General features: G+C 38.9%; 1 protein-coding gene across 1 annotated transcript; it reads right to left on the reverse strand.

Moving 5' to 3' along the window:
- Positions 1–137: 137 nt before the first annotated feature.
- On the reverse strand, positions 138–18,888 carry cmn (calymmin). Its single transcript, XM_030399267.1, has 65 exons — positions 18,859–18,888; positions 18,693–18,766; positions 16,319–16,369; positions 16,145–16,198; positions 16,005–16,064; positions 15,833–15,877; positions 15,692–15,742; positions 15,557–15,604; positions 15,412–15,462; positions 15,256–15,306; positions 15,030–15,062; positions 14,769–14,819; positions 14,439–14,486; positions 14,294–14,344; positions 14,144–14,194; positions 13,885–13,938; positions 13,709–13,759; positions 13,560–13,610; positions 13,230–13,277; positions 13,085–13,135; positions 12,939–12,989; positions 12,795–12,845; positions 12,670–12,711; positions 12,496–12,555; positions 12,338–12,409; positions 12,204–12,260; positions 12,032–12,112; positions 11,888–11,938; positions 11,744–11,791; positions 11,251–11,292; positions 11,099–11,140; positions 10,962–11,009; positions 10,799–10,849; positions 10,298–10,339; positions 10,111–10,209; positions 9,893–9,949; positions 9,394–9,810; positions 8,269–8,562; positions 7,066–7,122; positions 6,435–6,488; positions 6,150–6,194; positions 6,011–6,061; positions 5,789–5,848; positions 5,560–5,613; positions 5,411–5,449; positions 5,226–5,282; positions 4,998–5,039; positions 4,788–4,838; positions 4,651–4,689; positions 4,457–4,513; positions 3,807–3,875; positions 3,572–3,640; positions 3,321–3,386; positions 3,091–3,147; positions 2,746–2,793; positions 2,559–2,630; positions 2,377–2,448; positions 1,912–1,983; positions 1,740–1,811; positions 1,583–1,651; positions 1,359–1,496; positions 1,239–1,277; positions 837–1,121; positions 643–699; positions 138–561 (listed from the first exon to the last, which is right to left on the reverse strand). Exons 2-65 carry the CDS (start codon positions 18,757–18,759, stop codon positions 557–559), a joined length of 4,368 nt encoding a protein of 1,455 aa, XP_030255127.1. The 5' UTR covers positions 18,760–18,766; positions 18,859–18,888; the 3' UTR covers positions 138–556.
- Positions 18,889–23,232: the final 4,344 nt, after the last annotated feature.

Raw genomic sequence — 23,232 nt, forward strand, 5'->3', positions numbered from 1 at the left:
AGCTACTTTTTTCACATATGCAGTAGAACTCCACATGTACACATGCCTTTAATGGGTTCGAATTGGTGGAGTTACCCTTTAATGTTTTTTCGCCTATTTTGTCATGTACTGAATGTATAGAAACACACACATACACATTTGATATTCATTAATGGTTTTATTCAATCGAACACTGTACAATACTGTAAAAAAAAACATTTCCCATGAAAAATAAATTAGACTGATTTACCTTTTACAGGGTTATTTTGAGTTGAAAACATCCAAACAAAACACAAACTCCATTTCTCCAGCAACCGATTCTTTGCATGTACAGTAAGTGCAGGACAAAAAAGGTAATGCAGGATGCATAAAAAATACACATAATCAGAAAACCTAACATCTCAAAATGTCTAAATGTTTTTTTAATATATCTATCTATCTAGACTTACAAACCAACACACAAATAGCAGGACTATTCAACAGACAGAGGAAAATAAAATTAATATACAGTTAGGAGACAATCACAAATAATATACAACGACAGAAAAGGAGATTATACTTGTCGTTGTCTGCAGGGTTAACCTGTGTGTGGAAGTGCAACAATGAGTGGGCTGTTTGAGCAACAAACTGAATATAATTATTTTTTTGTTTGTCTGTTCTTACCTTGATAGCCACTGTTCCCAAAGAAGCCATTCAAATCATATTTGCCGTTCTTTGCTCCTGAAGACAAAGAAAAGAAACAATGCAGACAGTTATGCAAACGTTTTTGTTTTATATCCTAAATATACAGGAGGGCACATACAACCTCAGGCATTGTAAAGTTAAAGGAATAGTTTGACAATTCTGGAAGGACTTGCCTTGGTGGTGAAAATGCAGTTTGAGGTGCTGCTGAATGTGTATCTGACGTGGCAGCTGCTGTTGAGGCAGGTCGTCAGTTGGCTCAGGCACCTGGACCACGCCCTGTGTTTCTGTAGCGGGTGCGGAGTTGAGGGAAAGTTCGTCAGTGCCTGCTGGGTAGGGCAGGTCTTCATCACCCGCCCCAGGCACCACATCGGGTGTGAAGGACTCCATGGGCAGATAGGACGGGACAGAGGGGTAGGCCAGGGTTGGGCCGGGGCTGGGAGCTGCAGGGAATGCAACAACTAAGAAGGGAGAGCATACAGGGTGAACAGGATAGAGGAAGAAAGAGATGTTTCCATGTTATTGTTTATGCACTTTGATAATACATTTTGAAGTGGAAGTAGTGTCTCTAGTTTTACCTTCTGGCTGCACTTGTCCATTTATATAGCCCACATTATCTGAAAGAGACAAACAGTTAAACATTAGCTGAATGCAGCGGAGACACAAGAGACAAACATGCAGAAATACACGAGGCTCACCGTATCTATCAATGGACATCCCCTCGCCTTCGACTGCAATCGCTGGAGTCGGCACATCTCCCTTCACTAAGAGATCGTAGGATTTTCCAGCTGATTCTGGCTCAATAGGCAGAGGCTCATAAGGTAGACCAGCTGTATCTGTTCAAAGCAAAAAAGAGATGAATGCACGCACATATTATTTGTATTTCTAACTCAAGCAATTTGTAACAATAATGACAACATACCATATTCTGCACCAGGTCCGCCTTGAGCTGCAGATTCAAGGGGCTGTGACAGGTACGGTCCCTGATTATCTGTCGGTAAATTGTCGCGAAGCTGGTTAGTAAACATGATGAAATGCAGAGGAAAAGAATACTTGGTATAAAACAAAACAAAATGTACCGTATTTTCCAGAGGATTTTGCTTCACTCCCAAAACCAAGAGGTTGTGGTGCATATGGCACATCACCGTTAGCTGAGCAGTTGGCAAACACACAGAGTCAACAAAGTTAAAACAAATAGATGAACGATTGGCAGTTAGAGGGTAGCTGTCATGTTTGGTTGTTGAATCTCACCATATTGGCCTGTTGATTTGCCACTCTGTCCAAGTCCAAGATGCTCAGGCTGATATGGCGAACCAGCCAGACCTGGAAGAATATATATATGCTTAAGTTAAACAACAAAATGAAACATAGACTGCAAACATATAAATCGCTGTGTTGCAGGAGTTATGGCTGAGGTATTTTTTTTGTTGTTGAGAGCATTAACTTCCTGGAGTCTCCCCTGGCCGGGCAAGGACACTCAAGCAAGAAATATTCTGACACCTAGACCCTCGTAAAATGGTAATTTCTCATTTTTAGACATTTCAGTTTTTGTCTGGATTGAACAAACAAGATATTACATGTTACTTAGTGAACTTTCAAGGGGCGGATTTTGTCATCTGTGGACAGAGCCCGACTAGCTGTTTCCAGTCTTTTATTAGCTTTCGTCGATGGTAAATATTAAGTTACCACCAGTATTTCCCGAATCCAAGTTTTTACCATAATTCCCAGTAGATTTGGTTTCAGGGCTCAGTCCAGCGGGTTGAGCTTCATAAGGCATTCTTCCATAACCTGTAGAAGAGACGGAGAATCAGAGGAAGAAGAGAAGCAATGAAAGGTTAACGGGGGGAACTGTTTGTAGGAAGTACTCACAGGAAGAGATACCAAAGCTAATGATTTACCGTATTTGCCAGCTTTATTTCCGTTACTGCCAAGACCAAGAAGCTGTCCGCCATTGGGTAACCCCCCATATCCTGAACAGAGATGGAGGAAAAACAGTATGAAGTGATCACATGACCTCAGATTGGATGCTGATAGGAAGCATTTTCACAGTCACAACAAAACCCCTTTACATCCCGTCACACTGACCATAATTTCCGGCTCCAGGATCCCCTCCCATGCTGGCACCAAGACCACCTAAAAGTATTTTGAATGAACACCATCATCAGGCTGGATCTTTGTATGATGGTGTCGCAACTTGTCAGGGTTAGTTGGTTATTTCCCACTTCCCGCAAACACTAAAGATTTACTCATGATAGTCAGTCAGGGATTTGTTAATTTTCAAACAGGGGAGATGGCCCAATGATAACACACTCTGCTGCCACCTAGGATGATAATTTTGAGAATCTAAGAATTCTCCATCAAACTTTCTACTCATGGTGTGAAAATGAAACATACTGCTTGTTGTGTGACTGCCAAAGACAAATAACTCACCATATCTTCCAGATGATTTGCCATCACCAGCAGGCCAGTAGGGGCTTAGACCATATCCTGGATGGAGTTGAGATAAACAGTTGGGACACACTTGGACTTGGACTGACCACACAAGCTCGTATTGATTCAAACAGGACTACAGTCACAAAATAAATGCATTTTTGATTAAGATCTCTATGCAGTGGTGAAACAGACTGAAAACTAGACATAATAACATAACATAGACATACCATAAGGCGAGGCACCGTTAATCCCTGTATTAAGGGGTTGTCCCCCAAACTGTAACCCACCGATGCCTAAATCAGAGTGAGCAGACAACAAATCGGTTAATAAAAATGAGACATGAACTTGCTTTTAAAAAGGTTTCAGATTTATATTTCTGCACATCAAGTTGCTTTAAACTCACGAAGCCACACACATAACATTACTTATTTTCCTTTCCGAGCTGCCTCATAGTGGAGTGATGCCAACAAGCACTCACCGTACTTGGCGTTGGATTTCTCTGCACCCATTCCCAGAGACTGACCACCGAAAGGCAAGCCGCCCATTCCTGTAACATTGGAGAAAGTTTTGGCTCTGGTGTGATAAACATTTCTTCAGTTCAAGCAAATGTCTTTCAATATTTCTTTTTGAGTGGATTTTGTGAGCATGGCTCTCCTAAAATGAAGGTTTTCTTGTGTTAATAAAGATTTGACAGATATAAACCACATACATACCTCCATACATGCCTCCCAATTTTCCATTTGGACCAAGGTCAGCGGGCTGAGGCTCAAACTGGCTCATGCCTGTGCGAGTAAACAGGAAATGTTTGTGCATTGCATATATTACCTTTTACACCTTGAGATGAATATACTGCGAACATGTACACAGTGCTTAGACAAAGACAGTTTAGGAAATCACCGTTCTGCTGAGTGCAGGGAATAATCAGATTACTTGAGAATGTAAGCACACTTCTACACCACCTGCTCGATAACTGGAGGTATGGAGGTGGTGTGGCAACAAACTGTGTGAGTGAAAAAAGCTCTTACGGATGCTTTGGATGCACAAAAATAGACTGACATGATTCAGTGCTGCAAGAGGAACTGCCTCGGGGCTTGAAATGTGGTGCATGTCAGCCTTTTGGATTCCAGCCGCTCTTATTTTTACTTTTACTTTTCTTATTCTGCTCTTTTCACACTGTTAGAGATAAACACACAGTCTGTTTTTGCACACCCGATGAAATGAGTAAGCCAAAATCTATGATAGTTTTACTCTTTGCTATAAAGGGGCTTTCTATGTTTGCACTGTGTATTATTCTGCTCACTGTAGAGATTGTACTGTTCACACATGCTTAAATCATATTTTTAGAGAGATGGCGAGGTCTTACCATCTAGTCCAGCAGGAACCAATGGGGCTCCATTGTAAGGCATCTGTTTGGCGCCACCTGTAGAATCAGCAACAGATTGGAAAATAATGGATTCATTTTTCTGTTTCACAATCCATGTCGTCTTGATCTAATTTATTAACCAATATGTTAAATATGTCAATACGCCCTCACTGCCACCCCCACCAATATCATACCTGATTTGCCGTTAGCAGTGGGTACACCATGGCCAAGGCCTGGAAAAATGAGGACATGTTGTTTTTATTGTAAACCACACAAAACTAATGGTTGCAAAACACATTTTCTCAACTAAATTTCACATGGAGGTTCTTACTTGCAAAGTCAGGCTGTACACCAGCACTGTAGCCGTTTCCATTTCCATACCCTGCAAATAAAGACATCATAAACTACCTCAGTACTCCTCACAATAACACAGCAATAATTATGGTAATATATTATCTACTAATTCATAAAAACATATTTGTGTCATATCCATTTATGGATACACTACTTCAGCAAAGATATTGGATACATTGAAGCCTACCTGATTTGGACTTCTGATTGGCTTTACCAAGACCTGCATTTCCTGAGGAAAATAGCAGAATTTAACTAAAACTCAGACTTCATACTAGAGCATATTAATATTTGTCTTGGGTGGTCCAAATCGATCCCGAATTCATAAAGCTTCTGTAAGCTTAAGGCATCATCGGCTTACAAGTTGAATTAAAGTTGAATTAAATACAGTTTAAATATCATCATTTTAAAAATTCACCTCTGTATGAATTTCCGTTTCCATGTCCTGCTCCGAGGTACGCTCCTTGTCCGTAAACTGAGAGAATACAGAGCTATTATTAAAACACAATTACAACGGTTAAAACAATAATGGACTTCTTATAAACATCCTACTCTCTATGAGGTTGCCTTCAGTTGAGAGAAAGAAAAAAATAAAACACTCACCAGGTTGCTGAGGTTTCCCTGCATATGGATAACCAACTCCTGCAAACATGAAAAGAAAAGTATTACGAAAAATGTAAATATCCTTGGAAATGAAAGAACAAAATACAAAAAATATCAAATAAGATGTTTATATTGACATTAAATATTACCAGCTCCATATCCATTACTGAGTCCAGGCATAGTGGAGCCGCCTGCTCCGTAACCTTTGAATAAACAAAACTTCATTAATCTCTTTGCCTTCATAACACAGTAGAGAAAACAAGTAGAAGTACAGAATTACAACTGTTGAGATCGATATGTTTCACCCAGAGCTCTCAGCAGTGTGTTCCGAGAGTGATGACACAACAGGATAGGAAAGCTGGTCAATTAATCAATTACCTGGTGTGTTTGCTTTAGCTCCTCCCCCGTTTGAGTGTCCCCCTGCGCTGGCACTGTATCCTACACAATGACACAATATATCACCGCCATCAGGTCTGCAGTCATTTCTGCGTGTTCATAATGATCTAATCTGGAGTGGGCATCAATTATCATCTGCATAATGCTCCACTGTGAACATTTTACACACACCGATGTTGAGAGAGAAGAATAAAGTAGATTTACCATTGGGTTTAGCACCATATCCGTTTGTAACACCAGCTCCTGCTCCGTAACCTCAAAACAAAAAGAACCAACAATAAGTATTCTTGTAACTAAAATACACAGTGTTTTGCATTGAACTTAGTCACTGTTGTACAGGTACCTTTTGTGTTTGTGCCAGAAGATGCTCCAGCACCTGCATTATAGCCTTAAATGATAGGACAGAACAATGTCAACACTTAGTTTTCATCACCTGCTTTGACTCTGTTTTTAATCAAACAAGTCAAGGTAGTCACCTACGTCCTACAGACAATTGGTGAGTTTATGTTATGTTGTGTTTTGCCTGCTTCCGATGTGCAACAAAACTATTTTACTATTTTTTTGGCTGTTGAGAGCTTCGTACTTGTAGTTTTGAAATACTTAGAATACTGTAATACTCTCAGTTTACCAGGTCTTGGTATTTTCATCCATTGTCCATTTGGCACTCCTGATGGTCCACAGTCTAGAAAATCAATGTAAAATCAGCACACGTCATGCTTTCAAAGTACAACAAACACAGAGATACAACCAGCAGCAGGACGTTATTGATATATCTGAACTGTGTGGATGTTTTTACCTTCTGGATGAATTAGGCCCACACAAATCAGTTGCATTAGCACACTATAAAAACCCTGTGGGAGGTGTCGAATGCTAACAAAACAATCTAAATGTAATCTATGTTGCCATGCCAATGTGTTAATTTTATTAAAGAGAAGCTGGATATTACAATATTGTGTTCCTCCAGGAAATGTTGATGGAAAAGTCCACAAACAAGACCTTAAGCTCAGTGGTGTTTTGAGCTACATGAGCATCATCAGTTGGTTCAAATGCTCACGGTGACAATGCTGCCATGTGTAAGTTTGGCATTATAAATGAAAGCTGAATGAAAACTGTGAGCCGATGATGGCGCAGATGAAAGTTACGGGATCACCAAAGTTGTTACAGTTCATCCTGACAGGGACATTAATGTATTTATTTACCATATTTCGTTGACATTGCTTGCAGATTATTGCTTAAAGAAAAGGAACAAATATTTTTACCGGGTTTGGCCGGTTTAGCTCCTTGTCCCTTAGAGATCGTAGATCCTCCTCCGTTCACTGAAAATCAGAGGGACACACTGAGAGATCAGAGCTTTGCCAGAAATGATCAATGTACAATATCTTCTTCAAGTGTTACATGTGCAACATAATTACACAGAATTGGCAATAAAAAAAAAAAAAAAAACTGGGTTAAAATTCAATTTTACCTCATGCACCAAATTAATACAATGGACCAACACAACAAAGTGACACACTTCCTTCACACGCAGTCCACAAATGGACGTATTGTGAATTGGTTAATTCTCAAACTGCTCCACATGTTAAAGTAATACTTTTACATTTTGGGAAATATGCTTTCTTTTGTGAACCTGGACCACAAATATCGACATAACCCTTATGTCTCTTACAGCAAGGAGACAGTTAGCTTAGCGGTAGTTTAGCATAAAGAGTAGTTACAGGAGGAAACAGCTAGCATGGCTCCATCCAAAGGTAACAGAATCAGACATATTATTTCTAAAGCTCACTAACATTTTTATTCTCATTTGATTAATCTATAGACAATTTTCAGGGTAAAATTACAAGTTGAGGTTTTAATAGACCAGGCTAACTATTCCACTTGTTCTGAGTCTTTGTGCGAAGCTAAGCTAACTGTCTCCTAGCGAGTGCTGTCTTTTCATTATCCACCTCTTGGCAAGAGAGCTAGTAAGCGTATTTCCCAAAATGTTGCATAGTGACATTCAATATGACAGTAAGTTCGGTGAAAGGTCTCAACAAAAAAACATTAGAGATAAACACACAAGTAAAACACAAGTTATTGGTATTTTTTAAAACAACTCTGAAGACATCATGCGACACAGAAACAAACAAAACAGGAAATACACAAAAGAAAACAACCCGTAGAGCTAAAACTCATAACAGTGAGCACTAGCTAGGATTCATTCTTATTCTAATAAGAGTACATGTAATTAAACCTGCTAAATTTCAACAATCTTGACCCTGATGTGTCTAGATAGTCAGTAAATAATGCCAAAGTATTCCAGGCAGGTTAGACTGAATCCTAGCCATGAAAACACAAATATTGCGGTGAGACAATTAGAGCGATCATAATGTCCAGGAGTCCGTAACAGACTTAGAGTTAGGACAAATGCATGCCATAACACTGCATTATCACATGCAGTCCAACACTAGACACATTTAGTTTACCGGTTGCCCCAGTTTCTCCTGCAGGAAGACCTTTGACCCCGAGCCTGTCAGGTCCTGCAACAGGGTGACTTTTGATGTTTGCCTCTTCTGGTGTAACCTCCGGCACACCCACAGCCAGAGCCTCTTCAGGGGTGATGTTCCCTGTACTTATAGCTGCCACTGTTTCAGGAACAGCTTTGGTTTTCAGTGGTTTGGCGCTCTCAGGGGCAGCATCCCCTTCACCGGTGCTGTCTGCCCCAAAAAGAACACCTGCCTCTTTTGCTTGCTCAGGCACAGCACTTCCAGTCACATAACCTAGAGGCCATACATTTCATCAACGTTCATGTACACTCATTATATTTCAGATCGTTACTGCTAATGTCCACATGCATCACAAAACACAACATGAAAAGCCTCCAAATGAAATTTATTTTTGTGTATAACCATATGATTGGGTATTTAATCAAACCACACAATTCAAATTCATAATTAACATATAAAAAACATTACATTGACATATATGCAAAGCAATGCCTTGATAGTGACTGAAAACTGAACAGCTTGTATTCCAACACTACGATAGCAATGACATGTTTTAGTTGCTGCGTGTCACTCCCCCTCTCTCCCTGTTTGCTGTGACCCTCTTCAGCTGTACTATCAATAAAGCCATAAAAAGGCCAAAAAATAAAAAATAAAATACTTAAAAAAATAAAATAAAATCAGTTCCAAAAACATGAATTTGAGAGTTCAATTACAAGAGAACAGCCTCTTTCTATGATCTGTGCATAATAACACCATGGAAATTACCAAAGCATCATAAAGGAAAGTTATCTTCCGAGGTCTTTACCTTCAGCAGCAGACCAGATTCATCAGACAATGTTTGCATATGTACTGTGTGCATTTTTTACATTTGAATATATTTGTACAGTGACATTCTACTACTTTATTTCAACAGTACAAAACATTCTGAACTATGCAGTCCAAATGCAGAGGATACCGATTCCCTTACTAAGTGCTCCACCAACTAATCCTAATACACTGATGCCAGAAGGTGGAATCAGTGCTTCCATAAATCGTAGAGGTTGTCTTTCCAGATTTTACTCTGGCTGTAAAAGTACTGTATAGATTCAGGTTTAGGATACTTGCCTTGAGGAAGAACTTCTGCTGGCTCGGGTGCTTGGTTAGTCTGGAGAACCACTGGTGCAGGTGTAGCTGCCGGTTCAGGTGTGGGCTTAGGCGCAGGCTTTGGGTATTTGCCTTGGGGAATCACTGGCGCTGGTTCTGGTGTAGCCTCAGGGATCAGCGGCGTCTGTTTGTAGCTTTTTCCTTGCGTCACCGGTGAAGGCAGCTTTTGATATTTCTCTTGTGTCACCATAACAAGGAGGCCACTCGTCGGCTCTGGGGCAACAGGTGCTGCATCTTCAGTTATCGCTTGTTGAGGTGTAAAAACCTCCACTGGTGCTGCACTCGGCTGCTCAGGAGGGAGAACTCCACCTTTTAGGCCCTTTCCATTGGACGCACCTGCTCCCTTTATACCCTTCCCATTTGGCACCGTGCTGTAACCTGAGGACAAAAAAATTTGTAAGAACACAACGACATATGACGGAGAGACATAGCTGACACATGCATATACACATGTGTTTACCTGTATTTGCTGCTTTGGTCGTCTGTCCATTAGGTACACCAGCAGGGCCACCGTAGCCTGTGAGATACAACATTTTCACAGACAAATTCATGAATACGACAAAAGTTGCATCATTTGTTTATTGCTATATTTTTCGCTCATAGCATCATTATTCTCTTTCCCTCCTTCCTTTTTTTTCACAAACTCTGTATGTGATATAAATTGTGCAGAATTCTTACCATTGCCATTGGCAAGTGATTTAGTGCCTTCACTGGGTGACACTGCTCCAACTCCTTTGGTAGTTTGAGGCTTTGAGCCTCTGTTTGGCCCTCCGTATCCTGCAATGAGCAGTTAAAAAATCATGAATTATATTACAAGATAAACTAAGAGCCTAAATTGATTGCTGGAATTGATCACCAAGTTTACCTCCATATCCGCCGAGTGCAGCACCATTTCTAACTCTGTGACCTTGACAGAAAATACAACAAGAAGTAAGCAAGACTGGTAGTAATGGATGACATATGTTGCCCAGAGCAACAAAAAGATATTAAGTAAAATGCAATCCTCATTGTTACATGTATTTCATTTTTATGGATGCATTTACTGTGATATAATTACATGGAAACCATACATTAAAAAGACAGTTATTAAACCTAATCTCTAAGCATTAATTCACTATCCCAAATTAAAATTAAATCAGAGTACTGAAAAATGAAGAAATGTTTTGCATGGTAGGTCATCCAATACTAAATGCAAAGCGCTTCCATTATCTTTCATGAAAAGATTCAGAGAAGACATTTCTTTTTTAAAATGGTAAAACACTGTCAATGCAAAAAATCAAAAACATTGAACTGAGGAATGAACATGTAATTTTTATGTCCTTAAAACTGTATGTTTATCATGATTCATATTCTATAAGTTCGTTACCATTGGGTTTGGCTCCATAACCTTTGGTAGCTCCAGCTCCAGTTCCATAACCTCGGGTCAAACATAACATCAAATAAATAAACCAGCTGAAGCAGAGAGACTATTTTTCTTACATCAGGAACACTGAACTTATAACAACAAAACACTGATTATGATCAGTTACCATTGGTTTTAGCTCCATATCCAGTGGGAGCAGCTCCATTTCCATAACCTTGAGATAAACAAATCATTACAAAAACATCCATATCAAGAGTTTAGAGCGAGAACATTTTGAGACATATTTAAAATAAATAATATTACCAGGTTGGGGTCTCATTGCACCTCCTCTGGCTGCTCCATATCCTGTAACACATTCAGGAAAGTGAATTAGTTGATATAAAAGATCAAGATGTCATTCAAATAAAATATTTTAAATAATGAAAAGATTTTTCAAAAGAAGTAAACCATCTCACTGTTGGGTTTGGCACCATACCCATTTGGAATATTACCATACCCTAAACAAAACAAAACAAAACAAAAAAAAACCCCACAGCATCGTAAGTGAAATCAATATTTTGCTGATAACACAACAAAAAAGAGATCCTTTCATTTTACCTAAAGTTATGTACTGTTATTGAAATATATGTTGTTGCTGAGCTTTGTAACCATTCCCTCAAACTTGTTTCACAACTTCGAGCAGGAGATGGATGTTTTTCTTTAAATATACTTTTAAAATAATGATAAAAACCAAAGGGGTTTGTAACTGACCAGACTAAGGATCTGGCAGAAATGTAATACAGATCTTGATTGGCAAAAATTACATCTATTTGTATGTACTTTTGACCTCACATTTACCTGGGTTTGCTGGTTTGGTGGCTCCACCACTGGGGTTTCACATACCACAAGAACAATTAACTTCATACTGTCAAGAATGAGAATAATAACATTTCTTGGATGTTGACTCACCATTTGGCATGGCTCCATTCCCATTGGGGGCTCTGGCTCCAGCATAACCTTTATATTTTACAAAACAATCATTTTAAATCACGAGAAATTTAATATTTCTTAATGAACGTGACATAATTTATTCGATATTGTTTAGAAACTCACCATTGGTTTTTGCACCTTGCCCATTGGGTACACCAGCTGCAGCACCATAGCCTGTCAGATAGATTCAAGCAATTTATTAATCAAAAAACATAAAAATAACCAAATTCAGAGCTAATTTTCACTTGATAGAAGAAATGTTCCTACCTGGCTTTGGTCCCTTCATCCCTCCATTTCCATACCGAGGTCCGAGACCCATACCAGCACGGCCATAACCACCATTGTAACCTATAAATACAGAATGTTGACAAATATCATTATAGTTTTACTTATCATCCTATAAGTGACATCTGTATGGACTGACTTGTGTGTGTCTCACCTCCCATGGGTCGAGCTCCATAGCCATTATAACCATTACCACCATTTCCACCATGTGCTGGAAGATCAGATAAAGACAGTGTTACTGGTGTATTAGAGTGGTGGCCTCATTACTGTGTCATGGTTGTCACTCACATTGGGCCCTTTGGTTCTTGGCAATCTGAGGTACACCCAGACCTCTGGAGGGTCCCATCCCAACACCTGGACCTTAAATCACAGACGTACACTTGTGTCAATGCTGTGTCAACATGAGTGTAAAGATCACATGGACAAGGTGGAAGAAGATGAGTTACCTGCCCCAAAAGGTGGTCGGCCATAACCTTTCATAGGTTTACTCCCAGCTCCCCCTTGTCCTGTTAAATACACAGACATGTTGAGTTACATTAACAAACAGATGGACGTGTTTTGTGCCGCAAAATCTCAGTATAATGCTACCCATTCTAATCTACCTCTTTTACATCTCTTACCATTTGGTCTTGCTCCATTGCCGCCGGCTGCAGCTCCTTGACCTGAAAGAATGATTATTATACTCAAAGATGTGATCACATAAACATTTATTCATCTAAACAGGTGTTGTTTATGTGGACATTACCATTGGTTTTAGCCCCATTTCCATTAGGAACATTAGATCCAGCACCATAGCCTAACATAAAAAGGAATATAATATGTCAACATATCAAATCTGTATCAAACTCAAATCCAAATCTACTCCATTTAATCATCACATCTACAATACCATTGCCTTTAGTTGCTTGTCCACCGTATCCACCAGCTTGCGCTCCGTAGCCTGCCACATAAGGAACATTTAAATCTAACAGTGTTGTTTTTGTGTGTGTTTGTGTCAGTGTGTATGTGACATGAATTACAAGGCGTGATTCATACCATTGCCTTTCATTGGCTGTCCATTGGTTGGGCCGGCTTGAGCACCATATCCTGAAACAAGGATACAGTACATTGTAGCAAATATTGAGTTAAATTACATTTATTCATACAATTGAGACAAACAAGTGGAGAGTGTAACATTTACCATTAGATGTAGCTCCATGTCCGTTAGGTAAAACTGAAGGATATCCTCCTAAGTTAGAAAATATACATATAGAAATTAGATAGATGAGAAGTTAGTAATAAAAGTTATTCTGCAGAGTTTAAACACTGAGTAAAATGTGTTAACAATTTGAAGAGCTTCCATAGTCAATCACCAGAGCAACTCATAGAATATTAGATCTTCCCACACCACTAAATACACAAATATGTATGTGTGTGCGTATATACTTTCAGAATACACAAACAGATTGTATAAATTTAATCCAATCAATTAATATAGAACTTTATAATAGAGTTGTAGGACCTGCCTTACCATTGCCCTTTGTTACAGGTCCATTGTGTGCAGCAGCTGCAGCACCATTACCTACAAACAGATCCAACACAAAAAGGTTTTCTATCTCTACTCATCATCATTTCTTTTATGACAGTATAATGACAGAAATGTCATCAACGATTGCCCACCATTGGCTTTAGCACCATTTCCACCTGGAACACCAGCTGCAGCACCATAACCTAAAAGACATTTAGAGAAACAAGCACCAAGGACCTCAAACAGATTGACTACATTTCCAGCATTAATGTAATGCACATACAGCAGACTGTCTGTATTCATCACGTAATTAAAACAATGGACTGACCATTATAGTGTCCACCATTACCATTTGGTGTTGCAGCAGCAGGAACTCCATAACCTGGAGATTAAAAGAGACTGTGTGAGCGTCTTTATCATATGATCATGACCATTTTTAGCATACAATAATCTCATGACCACAACAATTATAGATGTCTGGTATACAGTTATGGTAAGAAAAACTTTTAAATTACTGGTAAACTATTTCCAATAACATGGGAGTAAATCTAAAATGACTTATATAGATTAGAAATCATCTACAATACCATTGCCTTTAGTTGCTTGTCCACCGTATCCACCAGCTTGCGCACCGTAGCCTGCCACATAAGGAACATTTAAATTTAACAGTGTTTTTTTTTTTTTAATGTGTTTATGTCAGTGTGTATGTGACCTGAATTACAAGGCGTGATTCATACCATTGCCTTTCATTGGCTGTCCATTGGTCGGGCCGGCTTGAGCACCATATCCTGAAACAAGGACACAGTACATTGTAGCAAATATTGAGTTAAGTTACATTTATTCATACAATTGAGACAAACAAGTGGAGAGTGTAACATTTACCATTAGATGTAGCTCCATGTCCGTTAGGTAAAACTGAAGGATATCCTCCTAAGTTAGAAAATATACATATAGAAATTAGATAGATGAGAAGTTAGTAATAAAAGTTATTCTGCAGAGTTTAAACACTGAGTAAAATGTGTTAACAATTTGAAGAGCTTCCATAGTGATTCACCAGAGCAACTCATGGAATATTAGATCTTCCCACACCACTAAATACACAAGTATGTATGTGTGTGCGTATATACTTTCAGAATACACAAACAGATTGTATAAATTTAATCCAATCAATTAATATAGAACTTTATAATAGAGTTGTAGGACCTGCCTTACCATTGCCCTTTGTTACAGGTCCATTGTGTGCAGCAGCTGCAGCACCATTACCTACAAACAGATCCAACACAAAAAGGTTTTCTATCTCTACTCATCATCATTTCTTTTATGACAGTATAATGACATTTAGAGAAAGAAGCACCAAGGACCTCAAGCAGAATGACTACATTTCCAGCATTAATGTAATGCACATACAGCAGACTGTCTGTATTCATCACGTAATTAAAACAATGGACTGACCATTGTAGTGTCCACCATTACCATTTTGTGTTGCTGCAGCAGGAACTCCATAACCTGGAGATTAAAAGAGACTGTGTGAGCGTCTTTATCATATGATCATGACCATTTTTAGCATGCAATAATCTCATGACCACAACAATAATAGCTGTCCGGTATACAGTTAAGGTAAGAAAAACTTTTAAAACTATTTCCAATAACATGGGAGTAAATCTAAAATGACATATAGATTAAAAATCATCTATAATACCATTGCCTTTAGTTGCTTGTCCACCATATCCACCAGCTTGCGCACCATAACCTGTCACATAAAGAACATTTACATCGAACAGTGTTGCTGTTGCTGTGTGTGTGTGATGATTGTAAGAGTGTGTATGTTTCCTCAATAAGAAGACGGGATTCGTACCGTTGCCTTTCATTGGTTGTCCATTGGTCGGGCCGCCTGGAACACCATATCCTGCAACAAATATCACAGTGCACATACGTTCGATTGGACTTAACTGTACCACAGATGCAAATGCTGGAGATGGAGAGACGCATGTAACATCTACCATTAGATTTAGCTCCGTTACCATTGGGTAAAACTGCTGGATTTCCTCCTAAATTTAGAGACAATGAATATTAATGTGTTAGCTGAAATCTTGTATTTTTTTAAGGCTGAAACAAGTCCACATTTAAATACCTACCCTGCTGTTTGCTGCCTTGTTCATTGGTTGCACCAGCTGCTGCTCCATAGCCTCAAAAACGAGATGGAAAACATGACCCAAAACATCCACCATAGTTTTTACACCCTTTAACTAAAAAATGTAACACTAATATGAACTTACCTTTTGTCCCTCCTCCATTGGTCACACCAGCAGCTGCACCGTAGCCTTAAATGGATTAGACACATGGTGAGAAAAAGTTCTAAATTTGCCCTACATTTTGCTCTATTTGCACTTGAAACAGCTGTATCAGGAACATTTCTTTGTTAAAATCAGATCAGTCTGTCATGCTCACCTATTCCTTTTGTTGGGTATCCACCGTATCCATTTTGAGCGCCCATTGCCTGACCCACACCTTAGAAAAAAAACATTATAAATGACAAAATTGTCTCAGAAACAGAGGAATGTATGTCTGGAGACAGGCTTTTAATTGACCTTTTGATGGCATCGGCATTCTGCCTACACCTCCACCATTCTGAGGTCTCCTCCCTAGAAAAATTGCCATTAGACAGCTGCGATCAAAAGCTTTGGCTTTTGTAGAAATCCCACAAATGTAATGATTTTTATGTTTCATGAAGACAGACAGTGCTCAGATTGTGATGGGATTACCATGATGTTGTGGCCCCTGTCCATTTGGTACTCCGGATACAGCTCCGTAACCTTAAAGACAGCACATTTAATGTAAAAGTACTGTTACTATACTACTGTGAAATAACAGAAGAAGAAGAAAAATGCAGCTTTGCAACATATCAATATCTAAAGAGTGTATCAGCTCTTAGTCCATGGAGAATTAAAGGATGGTAACACATTTTTTGCTTTTACTTTAAGAAGTGATTTCTGTCTGACTTTTTGGAAGAACAGGAGAAAATCTTTATATTTATATATTTTCATCATAAATTTATATTCCATCATTAACTTTTTTGATTATTATTTTTATGTGGAATCAGCAGGTTGGGCAAAAATATTAAGGTGCTCCAGTTAATAACTGTTTGTTTAGAAGCTCTTCAAAGGTAGTAATTGTGATGTGTGTCAAAAAAGGTGACACTTCCACAGTGCTGTCTATAGTGAAAAAATATTACTGTGTGCCCATATTCAGGCTTTAAATTCTTCTTTTTTTACTTACTGTTAAACTTACTGCACCAATGTCATCACATAGAAACATTTGTTAAAGATGCTGGGGGAGAAGTTGTCACATGTGTTTTTTCTAAATCATTGAAAGGGCCCAAAGAAAATTTTAGAAATGTATTGCTTTCTTAGGATGTATCCCCTCTCCCTACAATGATATCTTTCTTACAGTCACTTACTTCTTATAAAACAATCAGCTTTTAAAAACTGAAATCCAGTCTCCTGGTGAGTCAGTACTCTGACCACCGTTTTGGGGAAGTAGCGAGTTCAGACTGCACAGAAGTCAATGGAGCGACTGTGTACAAGCAGTAAAACTATTCTCTTCCCTCGTCACAGACGGATGTTAAATTTAGACTGCTGCTGCCACTGAAGCTGAGCTGCCTTTGATTTCTCAAACTGAGCCCCCTGGTAAAGAGAAAAAGAATATATAGTTGCTTCGCATCATCACAAGAAAAGTTGGTCGAAGGCCGAGCACAGATACGAGCCGCGTTGCTAAGATTTCAGTTTAACATGATCGTTTGAAATTTGACAGGCAAACCCGAGCACCTGAGAGACATTCGTCTCATCTCCGTTTCATCTCTGAGGGACTCCTTAGCAGGTTGTACTGCAGAGACTGGAGCATGCAGCATTTTAACACAGTTTGGGAGAAAAAAAAAAACAAACAATATCCCAAACAAGTACATTGAATTAAAGAAACATCAGGGATAAAAAGTTTTGTAGTACAGTTTAGTTTCTGACATAATCCAATATTAAATGAAAGGTAATGTCTGAATTATGTCTGAGACAGAGAGCATCATCATCATCATCCTCCTTGGCTATATGTCAGCTCATAACTCACAAGCCAAGTGTTTCACCGGACACAATAGCTGACCACAGAGACTCCATAGAACATATAGGACACACGTTTCTTCCCTCAAACTGAACAGCAGTATTTCTTCTTGAAGGTGTAATTCGGCCCATTTCAATTATTTATTCAATTAAGATGCAGACTTTTCAAAATGTCCTGTCCCCTTTCATGTTTTTAATTTAACAAAGCATGTCCAACACAAGAGAGTTACTGCATCTTGATTTGATAAAACAGTTTTATGGTTGTTTCCAGTGGTGGAATGTAACCAATCACATTCACTAGAGTAATGGTAATTATTGTATTTGACTTTTTTTAATCTTATGGCAATTTTAACTTGCTCTCAACGACAATTCAGAGGGAAATATTTTACTTTACTAGATTTTCACTAGATATTCACAATTATTATTTGGCTTCCATTAGTTACTTCACAAAGATTACATATAAAACACAAGAATATAAATATATTGCTTTGTTATAGTATAACTACAGAACAGTGTATAAAATGTGAGATAAAGTGATCTGTTAAATAATCAATCAGCTGATCTAAAAACTGATAACTGATTAATCGTCTTTCTTTTTTTAATAGATAAATGTAATTTTTCATGGTTCCGGCCTCTAAAAAGAGAGAATGATGCTTTTACAATCACAGCAAACTGAATCATTTAAATTTTGTACTACTAATTTGATCAACAATAATGGTGAAGGTGAGACTTTGGCCTCTTGGTCACTGTGACGGCATGTCTCTCTATTTTCTGAATTATTCTGGTAAATTAGTCCATAAGAAAAACCATCACATAGAAGTTAATCACATCATGGTCATCCTATAAAGGCATAAACAGTCACAGGGGCCATTTTTATGCTTTGTGTGCTTTAACTTTTAATACTTAAAGTACAGTTTCCTTATAAAATGTACATTAGTCTTACTTGAGTATTTTTACTTGAGTAACAGATCTGGATACTTCTGCTCTGTGACTGACTCCCAGCAGGGCCTTCACTCTGCGCTTCACTCACCCCTTGTGTGCGCTGTCTGCACCAGCCAAAGAATAACTGCACTCTGAAGAAGTAGTCGTCCCAACATAGTGGACCTGGAGGGAGAAAAAAAGAAAAGCCCAAAACGTTTCAGCGTCGGCAGGATGAGGAGGGTAAAACAGCAGATGATCTGGAGTGGGTATCGTACCCTGATTGTGAGGGTCTAATATACACTCTGGTCTGAGGGGCCCCTCCTTCTGCTTCTAGGTGCTCCTGTTCTCCGCATCCTCCCCCCCACTTGTTGGGAGAGACACCCGAGGCGTACACACACTAACTAAATAATTGGTCACTTAAAGTACATTAACACTTAAGAGAGAGATAGAGAGGCAAAGAGAGGGAGGTCACCAGATTGGACACTGACTGATGAACTCTGGACGGTGCAGCATTGTCACAGTTTGAGTTGTTAAGAAACACTTTCTGTGTTACCATTTAAAGCAAACTCTTTTTCAACGTTATTACATCACTCATCACGTGTCACATCAATATATGAACATGATGAAATACAGATAACACACCCAGCACGACTCTCCTCTCAATAAGAAACTACACCACGAAAGGCAATAGGGTAGTAATGGAAAATATTAAAAGGTGCAATATGTAAGAAATGGCCCCCTGAAATGTATCGTTACAGTAGCCCAGGAGCTTCGGGCCGAGATTATCTGGTTAATAAGCTAACTTGGATATCTCTCCATAGCAGTACATTGCTGATGATTTGTGTCCATTTTTTACTGTTTTCTTACACATTGCACCTTAAAAATTACATGTGTCTGAAAATTTCTTGAAGCATACCAGCAAATAATTTTGCCGTATTTTGGATCATGCTGATGTCCTCACTTCCTCATGCAAGCTGCAAAGCATAAATAAATGCCTTCCCCCATGGAAACAGAGTGCCATTTGAAATAATTCAATGAACTGTAGTGATGTCATATATAGCATGTGGAAGATGACAGAAGTCAACAAACGGCAAAGCATAAAAATAAATTATTCATCTGAACTGTCCGAACACGGAAACATATATACTGCAGACGTGCTAAGCTAAACACTTGCACACATTAATCACTCTAAATGACTGAGAACCCAACAACATTCTAATTGTACATGCAATGATTTTGTTTTTGTTTTAAGAGCATATTTTGCGGGCACTTTGACAAGATTAGGTCAAATGATTCCTTAGACTAAATCAAATAAAACATTTTTTTTTAAAAAGTATATAATGAACAAACATAGAGCTTAACATGCAACCTATGTGGACTTATTTTTGAATGGACTTTATGACAGAAATGACATCACTTTAAAGAGACAGATGATGGAAACTGTGAGTGAGCTTCTGTCAGTCTCCATGGTCCCCGGCCAACACACACAGTTGTTGAGAGAGAGAGTGGCCCCTTGTATATTCTAAAGAAAAAAGCGAGTAAAAAGAGGAAGACATCTCACCTTTCACACAGATTCCTCACTCAAAGTCCAAATCCTCTTCTTATGGGGTCAAGGAGAGGTTAACGTTTCACCCCAGAGCCCACCCAGACCTCTCACATACTTGGCTTCTCTACAAACACCCTAACCACCTCTGCTGGCACGGACGAACCATCAGTCCGACTTTCACCACCTGGAAGCAAATGTGTCTTTTGATTTCCTGTCCGATCCTTCGAAAACTCACGTTTCGAATAAAGTTCTGTCATGGTTGTCTCTTAAAGGGTGTAAACTTATTAATCATACTTGATAAAAGAGTTTTGTTTGTGTTGGCTTTGCTAATTAAAGTTTTACCAAACAATACGTTTTAAATCAGCTGCATGCAGTCAAATCCAACAAGTCTTCATTAACCACTCCACTACATCCACTTCTCGAACTAAAATATCTATCATTTGATCACAATAAAACCTGGTAAATCACCAACTTTCATGTCCCTCTTGGAATCAACTGTGAAAGCTTTAGTGATCCCATACGTTTTTATCCAATACAGGGTTTAAGACCAAAGTGCTTATGTTAGCATTGTCATTGTGAGCATGTGAGTCACACCGACATCAAAACTTGGCTCAAAGCCCTATATTGCATTCAAGTAGTGCCTAAATAACAGGAAAAAATTAGCAACCAACTGGGAAAATGTATGTAAACGGCCCTCAAACGCAGTCAATTTGCTGACTTTAAATGTCATATACACAAACACGAATGATTGGTTGACAGATTTTTGCCTCAAGTAAAAATATGGTATTAAAGATATGGATGTGAATCACTGTTTTGAGGCAACTTGACAGAAAAAAAATCACCAATGTCAGCATTATGTTACCAGGCATGCCAGGACATACTCGTATCGTCGTTGGGTGACTGACAAAGATTGATGTTAGCCTGGCTGCAGTAGACGATTTATACACACACAGCGGCCATTTTCCTATGATGTCACAGAGGGAAGATCGAGTGCTAGGAATCTGTTATCATTTAACGACTTTCAGAACGATCCGCAACTGAAGAGATGGATGGTGAAAATCTGGAGGTACATCAGGACATATTTCAAGGTATAACTAAATATTTTATTGCCGTAAATTAATGTTAACATTCAACAAATTACTCGAAAACATTATCATTTGGCTACATTCTTCACTATTCACTTCCAGGCTTAAATAAATTGCACCAAGGATGTGCCTTGATATGCTAGAACTGATATAAACAAACCGAAGTGTTTGCTAGGAATTGGTTGAAGCAGTTGTGTAATGGCCGCCATGGTCTACTGGAGTGAAGAGTATCCCACAACATGAGAGTACTGGGTTATAACCATTATTTGCTGATGAAGTAAAACAAAATCTTGGTACAAATTTCTCTGTGGCTTCCATGTTGTTTCCACGTTGTTTCCACATTACGGCTAAAAGCTAAAGGAGACACTGAAATTTGAAGAACTTACCAAAGCTAAAAATGTGACAATCCCAGAAGCGCTTGACGGCACCACAGCTGGAGTAGCTGAATACTGTTGTCTTGTTTAAAGATGACCTTTCTGGGAACAGCTTTTCTAGGTGTGTGGTTCCTGTAGCTGACAGCTGTGCTAAGTGGAAAATGTATGTCTGTACCAAACTGTTGAGGGATGGAGAGGTCATTACACTTTAAAAGCCCCACAATTTATATGTTGACCTACAAATCTTTAAAGAAGACACAATCACCCCGACATCCCGTTTAAAAAAAAAAAAGACTGAAGACAAATGTGTGTTGACTTGTGCACTTGTAATATCAGTTTCAAGCCAAGTTCAGCATCAAAACAAACATTTTCAAACACAGATGACATGAAACTATCAGTTAATGTCATCAGACAGCTATTGTTGAAGCTGATGGTAGGGTTAGGTTTCGAGGTGGTGGTCAGGATGTTGGTGTGTGGCTTTGTGTACCGGAAAAAAAACAAAAAAACACTTTGGCTTGAGACCATAGTGCTACCACTGTTCAACAAGGATTCTCTGACTCCACACAGCCGTGTGTGCAGTGTGCATTCCTGTCCAGATGTGTGCAGCTGTTGGAGGCAGGCCGGCCAACAAGGCTCTGACTCATGCCTGGTCGACAGCCAGTGGACACAGCCAACTGTGGAAATACAACTTCACTTGACAACGTCACTTTAAGCCGACTGCAAACAAAACCCACAGACATACAGAGCAGGAGAGCCATAATTTACAGATAAACATGTTAATGTTAAAAGGACTTCAGACTAATGACAAATTCAAAGCTTTTGCCTCTAATCATTAAACACAAATTAATAAATGGTCACTTGTCTTGGTTTAATATGTTTACTTCCTAAGTGTAGTGATGTCACACTTGGATTGCTTCTGGAAAGTACCTCATTTAGCACACTACCAGTACTCGCCAACAGACAGGCTCAGCTTCAGGCACCTCTCATCAGGATATAGTTCATGCAAAATGTCTGCCAAATTCAGACTATAACCAGTATTTTAACACTTCAACCCAAATATGGATGGTTACATCATGATGTCACTTGTTTGTCTTACCAACAGTAATTCATTTTAAAACACGCATGAACCCTGTTTATCAGCCCACTCCAAGGAAAAATGAAAATAATGTCTGCCAACACGAACATTTTATAGCGCAGCTATACAGTCTGGTTACCGACAAACAAAAACAGAAGAGACGTTATAGAGTCTGGAGGAAAAGGGGCCTCATGTAGGAGCAAATTGCATTAAAGTCATGCACATTTCTAGTATCGTGTTTGAACATGTAACTTGTCAATTATAAGACCGTCTTTGGCTCCAGTCTGCTTCATGTTTATTTTCTTGTCTCCACACCAACCTGTCTCAGTGACTTGAATCTGCAGTGTTCTTCTCTGTGTAGAAATTTCTGTGAGAGACCAGTCTAGAGTCACATTGTGTCCTGCTGCCAGTTTCTCCCTTTGAGAATGTCACATACTGGTGTTTTAGTAGAGAATAGGCTCATTAGTTAGCTTTAAACTCAACTCCCTTCAGCTGAAAACACAGGAAATCTAGAGGATAGATCCGTTACTAAGATCTGGAGAGAGTACAGACTCAATTCAAGGAATTAT

The sequence above is a fragment of the Sparus aurata genome, chromosome 20 (assembly GCF_900880675.1).
Source record: "Sparus aurata chromosome 20, fSpaAur1.1, whole genome shotgun sequence".
Taxonomy (NCBI): Eukaryota; Metazoa; Chordata; class Actinopteri; order Spariformes; family Sparidae; genus Sparus; species Sparus aurata.